The sequence below is a fragment of the Gallus gallus genome, chromosome 26 (assembly GCF_016699485.2).
Source record: "Gallus gallus isolate bGalGal1 chromosome 26, bGalGal1.mat.broiler.GRCg7b, whole genome shotgun sequence".
Lineage (NCBI taxonomy): Eukaryota > Metazoa > Chordata > Aves > Galliformes > Phasianidae > Gallus > Gallus gallus.
The window spans coordinates 2,470,449-2,482,560 of record NC_052557.1 but is presented as its reverse complement, the minus strand read 5'-3'; the positions used below and the strand labels follow the sequence as shown (position 1 = coordinate 2,482,560).

At 46.7% G+C, this 12,112-nt stretch overlaps 1 protein-coding gene across 14 annotated transcripts in view; it reads right to left on the bottom strand.

Annotated features, from left to right (window-relative positions):
* The window catches only part of SRGAP2 (SLIT-ROBO Rho GTPase activating protein 2), an 84,246-nt gene that overhangs the window by 26,508 nt on the left and 45,626 nt on the right, over window positions 1-12,112 (bottom strand). For 8 of the 14 annotated variants that reach the window (XM_046904241.1, XM_004934954.5, XM_025143891.3 and 5 more), the window contains 4 exons: window positions 8,439-8,663; window positions 6,267-6,368; window positions 5,260-5,457; window positions 2,194-2,278 (listed from right to left, as the gene is read on the bottom strand). In XM_046904241.1, the coding sequence (XP_046760197.1) occupies window positions 2,194-2,278; window positions 5,260-5,457; window positions 6,267-6,368; window positions 8,439-8,663 (610 nt within the window). The remainder of the gene's footprint in view (window positions 1-2,193; window positions 2,279-5,259; window positions 5,458-6,266; window positions 6,369-8,438; window positions 8,664-12,112) is intronic. The other 6 variants (XM_004934955.5, XM_040652966.2, XM_046904244.1 and 3 more) reach the window with 1 other exon arrangement.

Here is a 12,112-nt window from a genome sequence, read left to right as displayed (position 1 = left end):
TGTTAGCCCATGGACCCAGCGCGCTTGCATGGGGCTATTTTGGGAGGCAGACATTTAATGATATTTTCCACAAACATCTATAAAAACGTTCCATTGACTTGCACTGAGTTTGTGAGGAAGCAGCCAAGCTAACAACTGCTGTCTATGCAGCATCGTTCTGAAATAGCACAGTGAGAGACGGCGAAGCAGTGTGGGCTGTGGGAATCGCTCTGGCCAGGCCAGCATCAGCAAAACCACACTGATGTGAGCTGGAAATCCACCTTCCTGCAATGCCTTCCTGGCCCTGAGGAGGAGGAGGACCGAAGGAGGGACGTGGCTAATTGCTGATGGCTTGCAATGAGTTGAACACGTCTCCATAGCTGCTTTCCCTTCCCCAGCTAAAGCCCAAACAGTGCATAATTTATATGAAAATGTTATTCTGAAGCAGAATTTCCAGCCATCTGCCCCATTTCCATCACAGAATATTCATATATAAATTCCACGGCTGCAGCAGCACCAAAGGGGCTCCTGCAGTGCATACAGCAGGCAGAGACATCACTGCTCGCACGCAGGAAGACCTGCTGCTATTTCTACTACTGTAACCTGTCATCTTTAGACTAAGGGACTTTGCAAGAGGACTATTAAATGTTGCTTGAGAATGGGGCAAAGAACAAAACCCAAAACAAACCCAGGAGTTTCCGGGGTCAGAAGGCATGCAGCTCTATGCATGTTTTCCAGCAAAGCTTCTAAACGTGTCCCTGGGACTCGTGAAAGGGATTTTATTTGCCCACGTGTCATTTAGGTGCCATTTTATGAATAAGCCTCGACACGGTCACAGCTCATACCATTAACCTGCTAACTCCAACACACAATGTGCCTGGCTTCCCCAGCATCTCTGATCTCACAGGTGACAGAAGAGATGTTTTCTGGGAGCTGCTGGAGCTCAGCCAGGCACACACTGCACCCTTCACAGAGCAACTAAGCTCTGCTATTGCAGAGCAACCACACAAGAACAGAAGCAGCCTTTAAACCTACAACCGACATAGCAATGCAGAAATCACATTTCATTTCCTCCTCTTTTCCCCCAGCACAGCCTGGGCTCACTGTGAGGGACAGGCAGGGTAAGAGAAAACAGGGCTGGGTGCACAGATCAGCTGGGATCCAGGAATGCTACCACTCACAGGGTGACTGTGGCACTGCGGTGTCACTGGGAGATATTCAGAGGCAGAATCCATTCAAGGACACAGAGCCCTGAATCCACCTTTCTTTACAGGCTAACAGAGAGGTGAGAACCTCTACCAAGCACAGGGTTCATTTCATGCCTTACCTTCCAGTCTGGGTCTGATAAACACAAAGCTCTTAATTACTGCAGCAGTGTTTTACTTTTTTTGTAGGGTAATTTTTAAACCGAAAGCAAAGTGCTTAAAGGACCACATGCTGTTTAAGTTTCCATTCAGAAGATTTGCACAGCACAGACAGTGGGGAGTCCCCATTAAGTCACAACGAACCACGAGCCCTTCTCTGGCCTAGAAACCCAGAGCAAGCAGAGCCAGTCTGTGACCTGACATTCAGACCTTCAAACCTTCTCCTCTGCAAATATGAGGCAGGCAGGTTTCTATGGAAACTCGGATGCATAGTTCAGGCGTGTTTGGCCAACAGAATTTGCCCATAACATGAAGGAAAAGAAATCTTGCTTTGTTCTGACACTAATAGCAAATGCTTGGTGTCATGCAGATGGGCTACATATTTTCCATGCTGCAAAATTCGTTCATTTTTATCCATGCAAAAGCCACGTTCACTTACATGAGCTCAGTCTGGGTTGAACCCCAGAGGTTGGAAGCAGCTGAGCTACCACAGGAGTGAACCTTCCGACCCACCTAACGAGGCAGGGCTTAGGAACTAATCACTGATCTGGAAGTCATGAGGTTTACTCAGTATGGATTATTCAGTGAGAAGCAGAATGTGCACAAATGGGGAGGGGTCAGGATGAGCAAGCGGGCACACGCTTCGTTTTACCAAATGAGCGACGCACGCTAACGACTCATTAAGCTCTTTCTGTTCACCATTATTCAAGCAGCCATGTAGGTCAGCTGGCTTCTCCATCAGGCAGATTGGAAAAAGGAAATGCGTGAAACATGAAAATGCCCACTTTGCTGGGTAATTCTAGACAGGTAGCTGGGTAATGCGGGCAGCCACACGCAGGTCTCCACTCACTTTCTCCCAGGGTCTTCTGAAGGAGGTCGTGCTTGGCCTGGAGCTTCGTTATCAGGTTCCTGCCCTCCAGATACTCCTTCATTTTCTGGAAGAGTGGAAGAAAACAATGAGATGAGTGGGCAGCTGATTCCTCTGATCGCATCTGTAGGTCACTGAATTCTGAACGCAGCGCCAAAGAACCGAATAGCACTGAGATCTGCAGTGCAAAGAATGCATCAAACCCCCCCCTGGGTGGGTGCAAACCCACTGCTCTGCCCGTACGTATCTGTGTGCCATTCCTATTGTCTCACTGTGGAATCAGTGGAACGTTTGGCATCGTTCAGACATCTGAGGAGCTGTCAAACATCTCCTCCTCAGACGGGGAAATGGAAATGCATCACCGCCAGCTGAATGAGCAATCTGTTTCTCCCAGCTAAAAGGCTGCTACTGTGCTTATTCTCCCATTTAACCTCTCTCACCCCACTTCACTCGTCAAACGCGGCGTCTGCCTCCACTCTGGGTGATACACAGCATTGGGGGGGGGGGGGGAAACAGGGCAAAACAAATAGATATTATGGAAGTTCGGATTTGTTCCCTCGGAGAAACATTATACAATCACACAGCCACTTTTCCCACTTGCTCCTGATTTTTCACAGCTCTGCAAATGCAGTTTTTACAGCTCTTTCATCTCTTCCCTTGCAGCTCAGAACAGCATTATTTATCTCTGCTGTGCCGCAGCACACGAAATACCATTGTACAGTAGCTGGCCGTGTTATAATTAGCACATTTACACTCAATGTACAGCACAGGACTCTGCAAACACCACGGACCATCCTTCAGGAACAGGAGATTTTTGGAAACACAAACACAGGGAACCGATTCTCATTGTAACACAAGGTTCTGCTCCCGTCTTCAGCTTTCCCAACATGACTCTCTTTCTTCCAGGTCTGGTATTGCCCAACTACACCATCAATCCTTAAGGGGAAAAACGGTATTTGTACAATGGGAGCAACCTGGATGCAAGCCCCAAGAAAGGCAGAGTACAAATCAAGATGCAATATAAACACCAAGCTTTAATTAGCTGCTAAACTCCACAGTCTACGTCCCTTTGGTTGATAAAACCAAACAGAAACATCACAAAATGCATTCCCTTTGGGCAGTGCCAGCACCATTGTGATGCCTCAGCTTTCTGGTTGCTCCAGCACCAAGCATGGGTCGCTATGGCAGAAAGAAAGCATCAGATAGATGATGCAGAATTCCTCTGCAGACCCCCTTTGCCAATACTGAGTGTGTTTTCTTAACCAGTTACATTTTCACATCAAATTTTGACACCCCCCCCCCCCCCCCCCAAAATGTGTAAGTGGGGATTTGAGGGTAAATGTGACTCTGGAAGGCGCCGAGCTGCTGCCTCACAGCCAATGTGAGGCAAGGAGCTCAGCTCAAAATAGCTGCAACAGACGCTGAGCGCATCGCCTGCCTATGGCCGAGCTGCAGGGATTGGGTTTCGAGAGAAAAGGGAGGGTTCCAACCTACAAGGAGCACATTTGCCATGTATTCCTCACGCTTCCTCATGCCTGTCGTTCTGCACCCTGTGAGTAGTCCTCTTAGGAAAAAAAAAATCAGTGATTTCAAATTAAGGCTTCAGGCTTTTTTCTTTTTTTTGATGGAATTAAGGATGCACGAGCGTTCATTCCATGCCTTAGTTAAAGAAAATCACGAGAAACTGAAGCATGGATGAGCTCCTCATGACTTCAGTTCTGACAGCACAGCGGAGTCGGACACAACGCAGGAGAAACATCTTCAAATGACGTTATTTCCACATCGTAAGAACTGAAGAGGTGAAAATCTGCTGTCAGACAGGGAAGGTGAACCTTCACACCCAGCATCTCCTCAAATCCAAGCAGCCTAACACCTTCCCCACACCCTCACCCACACCAGTACTCTTCCAGCACAAGGCAGTGGGTGGGTGGGAGCACAAAGCGCAGCCCAGCCCTTATCTCCCCACCCGGTGGGAATAAGTCTCAGTGCTTTTGAGGCTGCAGAGAAGCACAGTTTTTGTCCCTGTCCCACATCTTTAACTGCCCGCAATCTGGAAAGCAAAGCGGTTCTCCTCCCCTCTGCCCTCCAGGAGCAGCTCTGAACAAGGCAGTGATTCATGGGGATCGGGTGCTGCAGGTGGGCCAGCAGGACGCTGCTGCAAGAGCCATCAGCAGTGCAGATTTGTGCAACACTTACCCGTGTCCCATGGGTTTGGTAAATGCACACTGATTTGCACAGCTCGTGGAGCCACTGCTGCTCCACTGCCTGTGTTAGCTTAGCACAGACACCCACCCTGTGCTGTCCCCCAGCACACCAAGTGCAAGCTTCTGTTCTGAATACAAACCTTCCTTCAGAGCTCTGCCACAGCCATCCCAGCATCAGAGCAACAACGTGTCTTCAGTGGAAAGCTGCAACTCAGTGCTACCATTTGATTCCCATCACTGCATCAACCTGTGAGCCCTGTCTAACTAGCAATGCAGCAAGTGGGGCTTTCCAGCATGGCTTACACTCTTTGAAGTCAACGTTTTTCTTTCACTTCATATTCTTCAGCACTGCATGCACACTGCACTGCCCATGCATTTGATTTTCCCCTACACAAAGGGCGCCTTGCTGCACAGCTCTGCCCTCTCACCAATACCCAGCACACCCTGAAATAGCTGCTCCTCACATCTCCAAGGCCTGAAACCCATCTCAAGGATATTTCTGCCTTCCCAATGGCAGATCAGCCTGGTGCCTGATGTGGCTGTTTTGGAGCAGCACACTGCTGCAGCTTTGCCCTGCTGATAGCTGTTTTCCCCACAGACAGACGGAGGAGAAATCAAATTTTACACGATTTATCCACAGTAAGCTTGCATCAACAGACAAACACATCCCAGTACACTTGTAAAGAACTCAAAGCAACTCTTTTTACAACCTAATATGCTCACTCTGCTTGTCCAAAATCAATTACAGAAGCATTTTTGCAAGATGATAGCATTATTTTGCTCTCTCCTGCAAGCATAATCCTAAAAACATTATACGTGATCACACTGAAAATTAACTCCTTACTGTGAAATAGAACTGCTCTGTCTCCTGCTGGTTGGCTCGTCTCTTGGCAATGCTTGGTTTGCTCATGAAGGTTTCTGATACAGTGGATTTAACAGACTCCATAGAGTTGCTGTACTGAAAGCAGTCAGAGACATCAAAGTCCTCTATCGTGACTATGTCCTGGATTGTCTGCAGAGTAGCTTCCATGGTCTTCTTCACCTGTGCAGCAAGAATAAGAGAAACTGCCTGAGAAAATGGAGCTATGTTGCAAGTGGGAGAACAAAGAAAGAATTCATGTTAGTGCAGAGCATTTCAGTACTAAACAAGCATTGCTTGTTTCATGTCCTCTGAGCCGTAAGTGAGGTACAAGTTCTGCTCATTAACAAACACCATCCCTACAAACAAAGGCTTGGTGTATGCTGAATATACAGCCAGACAAGGGCTGTAACCTTACAGGCTGGGGTGAGGAAGGGAAGCAGGGAAATTTAACCTCAAAGCAAGGAGTGCTGGAAGAAAGACACAAACATCTTACTTCTGTAATTACATCTACGGGGTGTAACAGAAACGTGAGATTACAAAAAGGCTTAGCTGCACTGCAAATCTTTGCTGAGGGCCAGAATCAGCCTGTTAGACAAAAAAGGGGTTGCCAATTTTGCCCAGGAACTCTCCTCACCCTAAATGACCAATTAAACCAAAATTAGCTCTTACCTTCCGTTATTCACTGACTTTGACGCTGAAGCATTAAATTCAGCTTTTCACCCTAACTGTCCAAACACATTTTTTGCAACAAAACCACTTCTATTGAGTTAAGGACAGCGAAAAAAAAGGATGAGTGCCTATTTTAATGGCTCCCCTCCACGCACTCAGCCTTTATGCAAAGTCACAACCTAACATACTGCTGCCTTATGCTTGAATTTTACTAGAAATCTTCCTAGAAGAAGAGCACGACAACTCTGTTCTTCCTTAATTAGCTGCCACTGCCCTTCGGAAACAGCAAAAGGGTTGTTGATTTGGGACAATTAGCTCACCTCTTCATTTTCTATCTTCAGTGTAGATAACCTGGACTGCAGCTGCTGGCACCTCTGCACTAACTCACTCTGCACCGGCTGCTGGGCACACAGCTGGGACTCCTGGAAGGAAAGCAGCACTGATTGCAGGAAAACCACCATCAACAATAGCTTAATTACTTCGTTATTATTATTATTAACACCCCCCAAAATGCCTCATCTTAAACCTTTATCAGCTGCCAACTTCAATCAGCGAAAAGCTTTCTGCTAAATTCCAGTCCACTTCTCCATTGTCCCAAAGTTAATGAGAAAGAGAGAGAGAACATGAACATCCGTAATTAACTAGAAAAAATTAGCTGGTTTAAGTGATGTGAAATAGTTCTATCTTCTGGAAGCCTGGAGGTGCTTTATCACAGCAGTTAGGCTGCATCACACCCCAAAACCCCCAGGAGAAGCAGGCGAGCTTGCACGTATCACACCGTGAATTGGGTTCTATGAGCAGAGCATCCCAGGCACGACAGGCACAGGGCACACAAAGGGCATGCTGCCTCATCAACACAGGGGAGTTCATACAGAAAAGAACTGGTGAGACACCTGTGGAAAATGCCAGAACTGTGGTTTGCCCTGTGCTGTTAATAATGAGTCTGACATTACAGCACGAGGCAGGAAAACATTGCTCCCACTGTATGTGGTTATTTTTAAAGGCAGACAATGCAGCTGGAGTTTTATTAATGCATGTATGCAATCGTACAGTTAATCTGGCATGAGCAGGACTACTTCTGCATCTATCACATTCATCTGGCCTCGAGAAGGGCTGTGATAAATGATTCTGTCAACGTGAGCTGGTAGCAGTGATAGTGTGCAGGCTGCTCTTCCTCCTCCTCCTATCTCACAGCATACTCCCAATGCATGGGAAAACCAAGAAAGGTCATTTGCAGTCTGAGGGACTCCCTTCAGAAGGCTCCTCCTCATCTCTGCCTTAAGCAGTGACTGCATTTGTTGGAACAAAAGATGAGGCAAGAGACCTTCCCTGCAGTTTTCATTGACTATCCAAGAGAATAATCTAGAACTCAAACTAATTGACCTGAAGTAATATACGGTACATGTGTCCCTATTTATGTTTGTGAGCTGTTTCAGCTTATGTGATCTAAACAGCTCCCAGCCACGTACCTGCAATCTTGATAAGCCTGTAAAGAGAGATTTTCATTGCCAAAAATGAAAATCCTTTGGCTGCCTTGTCTCACAGTGAACACACACAAAGCACCATTATACACTGCTTCTGCTCTAAGATTACACACCCACACGGCCCAAAAAACAGCGTTTACACCTTTTATCTGTTGTCCTGTCTGAGGCATTTGTGGGTCTCTGGGAATCAGGCTGGCTCACAGATAGCTGCTGATCACTGCCTGGCTGTAAAGCTTAAAGTTATGGGATTACACAGACAAGAAAAATAATAGTAGTAATTAAAAGCAGACAAACATTGCTTCTGGGAAACCACCACTTTGTTTCAAAGGTCTCTGCAGACACATCACCTGCTACAAAGGGATTCATGAGACCAGAAGCTCAACCCAGTTTTACCCAAATTGGAGAAGGTGGGAAGGCATCCAGGAGATGGTCATCTCACTCCTCCGGGAGCCCCATGGCGCAACACTTATTTAAAAGCAGTATAAAAGCTGCTTTATCTACCCAGCAGGCTGACTGATACCTTGGCAGCACATGCCCAGGTATTATGCTTTCATCTTTTAACCCACGTAAGCTATCTCCTTCCATCTTCTTAATAATGCCACCAGCAAAACTAAGCAGCTCCACGAATCGCCAGAGATGAGATCACCAAACACATCAACAGAAGCCTGCTTATGGAGCACAGAACAAGTATTTCTTTCAGATCTCTAACTTCAGAGCCTGTCTCAGGGTGCAGGAATTAACAATGGCCTGAAGAATAGGTTAACGTAGACAGAAAACACATTTTTAGTACTATATCTAATTAAGCACTTCAGCCTCCAGGAGCTGTGAGTGGGGGTCGCCTGCATTCAGGCATCCATCCCATCACTTATCATCTTCATACCAGCTCCCTTTTGCAAGGCTCCCCTCTGCCTCCCAAAAATAGAGGCCAACAGGTGGCCTTCCAATGGCTCCATCTATCAAAGATGAAGGAAGCAGACAGGCAGAGCTGGAGCAGCAACACAAACTGACCATGTCACCCATATGCGGCTGAAACTCAAACTTCATGGGCGGACAGAAGACATTGTTGTACATCTCCATCAGGCGCTGCTTATCACTGTTGGCATCCAGGTTCTCAACAGCATTTTCAATGGCATCCAGACCCTCGTGCTTGGACTGCTCCAGGTTTAGCTCAGCAGACAAGAATGTCCTGAGAGCTCTGTTGAGGCTAGCGTGGTATCCCAGGTCACAGCACTGCTGGAAAAACACACAATTCCATAAGTGAATAAGTGAAGACAATCTGAAACTGAAGCTAAAATGTGTCTGAGGCTGTAAGCCATAGAAGCAGCTGACAAAATGTGGTTATTTTATCGTCTTCTGATGACCAGAGCCGTCTCCCAGCCCATGGATCACAGAGGCATCCTGACTCAAGGTCTGGAATTGTCTCTACACCAATCTCTGAGCCCATAATCCCCCCAAAATTTCTACATCGTGTTATAGTTTTCCTCCAAGACAAGCCTATCTTACAGGATTTGAACAGTCAGGGGAGTTCTCATGGAGCACGAGACGCCATTGCATTCTGCTTAGAAAAAGAGCACCCTAGAAGTGGTACATCCCAAGGTACAACCGTGTCTTGTCTTCCAATTCTAACTTTTCTTCCAGGCCTGCTGAGAGCACTCCAAAACCCTTCAGCAAATTAATTCTCAACAAAAGGGAAACAACACACTGGGAAAAAAAAAAACAAAGCACAGGATTTGCATCGCCTGCGAGGATCAACCCGCATCTGAATTATTCCACCCAGAGTACAGAAAGCTGCTCAGCTCAGTATAGTTCAGGGAGCAAGAACACAACCTGTACAGTCAGAGGCAAAAAGAAGAGAGCCATGCAAAAGCCAGCAGTGGCTGGCAGGGCTGACTTCATTGCTGGGGTGAAACAAGAGCAAAAATGCTCAAGCAGAGCGCGGTCACGGTCAAGAATTTCCTGGCTACTGCTGACATGAGGATGATGTCACTGGAAGACAATCGAGCAGCTTCATCTCCACCACGGCTGCACAGCCAAGTATTCACGTACTGCGAGGGAGAAAGGAGCTTTTCATGAAAAAGCCAGACTTTTTAGGCATCTAATAAAGTGAGTGAGAAAGGAGTCCACCTTCTTGGAATTACAAGCAAGATTACGCATGCTAGGAGAATATCCAAAAAGAAAGAAAGAAAGAGACCATCTGCTTGATTGCTGCGCTGCTCTGTAAGCAAAATTCACATGAAATCTCCTCCTCACCCATCATTTGGGTCTCATCACTGTCATTGTGCATAAATGCAGGGAAAAAAAGGAGAGAAAGAGGAAAAAAGGAAGGGGTGGAGGGAGAGAGAAGGGAGCCACTGACTCGGGGCCCATTCCCTGCTCTCCCAGGATTTGCCACCAGCAGTGCCTGGCTCCTGTGCCAACCAGCTGCAGCAGCCACAGGGCCTTGCAAAAAGAGCAGCACTTACAGTCAGACTGGAGGCAGATAATTAAAGGACACTGCACTCCATCAGAAACAAGAGAAAACAGCCCTAAAGGATGCTTGAATGAGAATCTGCACGTGCTGGGGATAAGCAGCCGTTCAAAAGCACCGTTCTCTGGCAACACATATGTGATCCTGCCACTCTCACCCATGACAAACCAATGTGCAGCCACATGAGAATGGGCTCAGAGCACACAGGAGCAGCCCTTCCTTCCTGCAAGCAGAGCAGAGCTGCTCGGGAGGAACCACTGGGACTGCAAAGTCAAACGAGAGTTAATATTTCATGGCCCACCTCACAGAGCAGCAGGGCTGCATTAAGATGCCAAAGGGTTTTAGCTTTATTTTATTGAAGCTTGTGACAGAGAACGTTTTTCAGCCCACTCCCTCACTTGGCTGTTTCACAAAGTCCAGCACACCCTGTTTATGAACGTATCTGCCTTGCCATCCCTCTGCTGGGTTACATAAATGTTTGATGGAATCGTTCTCCGAGGAAATCAATTTTTTATAAGAATTTAATGATAACTCATTCACATTCACTTCCCAACATGACAGCTGATTAACCCCTCTCCAGTCAGAGGCTTTCAAAAACCTCAAAGCAGAAGAGGCGAGGAGAGAGTTAAGAGCCCTCTGTCTTAAAGCACCACCTCCATTTGAAAGGGGGAAGAAGGAATTCCGTGAGCAAACAGCATAAAATCAGCTTTAGGACTCGTACAGCCCCATGCATTTTAAAAGACATCCTGTCCCAGTGACCCCTCCAGAAACAGGAGGTATTTGTTAATATCTCTTCCCCATTACTGTAATGTTTCATTAGCATCAAAGAAGCGCCTCTGTCCCCAAAGTCGGGAGACTCAGAGCTCTGCCAGCTTATTGCTTTGACTCCCATTGAAGCAGCAATGTGCTGTTATCCTTCCGTGAGCACGGGTTTGTGCTGTACAAACACGATGAGTTTAAAGCCATTTGGTCTAACAGAATTTACTTGTAACTTTGAAGGCTGCTTTTCTATTATCCTTGAAGCTGCAGTATCAAACGATCAGATCAAGGAAAAGAATTAAGAGCTGACTTAAAAAAAACCCACATTTTTATTTCAGTCTGATGCTTCTGATAAACGTCACTGGCTCTCATTGTCAATTTTCGGCCCTTCAGATCAAAGCATGAGTAAATCCATATTCACTGTGTCTTAGCAATGAGATACCTGGGAGCACAGGAGATGCAATTCAGTTATGTTCCATATCTTCCCATGCCTTCTGTAAACACAGCAGATAACACTTTGCTTTTAAAGATTCTGAGAGCTTGTGATGCTCTGCTAAGGCGGGGGGTTAGCAGGGACACAGAACTGCTCTGAGCCACAACGGCTGCTGTCGAGGAGCAGTGACACATCAGTGCACTGCAGTGTGTGGGTTCTGGTCTTGCACCACTGCCTGCAGCGCCCCAGGGGTGGCTGAGAGCACCCAGCAAGAACACCTCCTGCAAAGCTGGGTAACCTCCATCTGTCAGCAAACTACTTCAGAGCTCAGGTCTGGGTTAAAATTTGTCTGGGGTTTATGAACTCCAAACCAGTTCCTTCCTATGTGATCCAGGAAGACGCACCAACAGCAGGCTGGTAGCAGGCAATTGAATCAAGCACATCTGCAATACGTGGGGGAGGATTTAAGAGAGATTTCCAAAACAAACATTACAAAACATGATATTTTGAAATAACCGTGTTTCTCAAAGCTATTCACACAGACAGGCCTGTCCTCCAAAGGAGGGATTTACAAAAATAATTAAATAGCTAATAAGTGCCTGTGTGTACCTTGTGTGATTGTACAGCCAGCTGCCCTGGTGTATGATATATACTGTTAGGTGCTGTGCACCTGGCTGATTAACAGCATCCAGTGACCTTTGCTGCCTGTAACAAGACATTTCTGAGAGTCATCCACCCACCTACAAAGCAAGTTCTCTCTACAACAGTGTTCTGAACAGTGGCTGCAGTGGGCTGTGCCTGGTGGACAGAGGAAGACCCAGCAGAAGTCACAGACCCAGACATGACACGTTCAGTGCCTTTGGTACTCCAGCTGTGCACACTGAAGCAAAAAAGTTGTGTTTGTAAGAAGTGCTGGGATTCCTATCTGGTTTTCAAAGGTTTTCAAAGAGGAGAGATTTATTTTCTTGCTGTGCATCTTACCAAGAGCAGAACTGAGGCCCCTGGAATGCTGAGGGCTTTCAC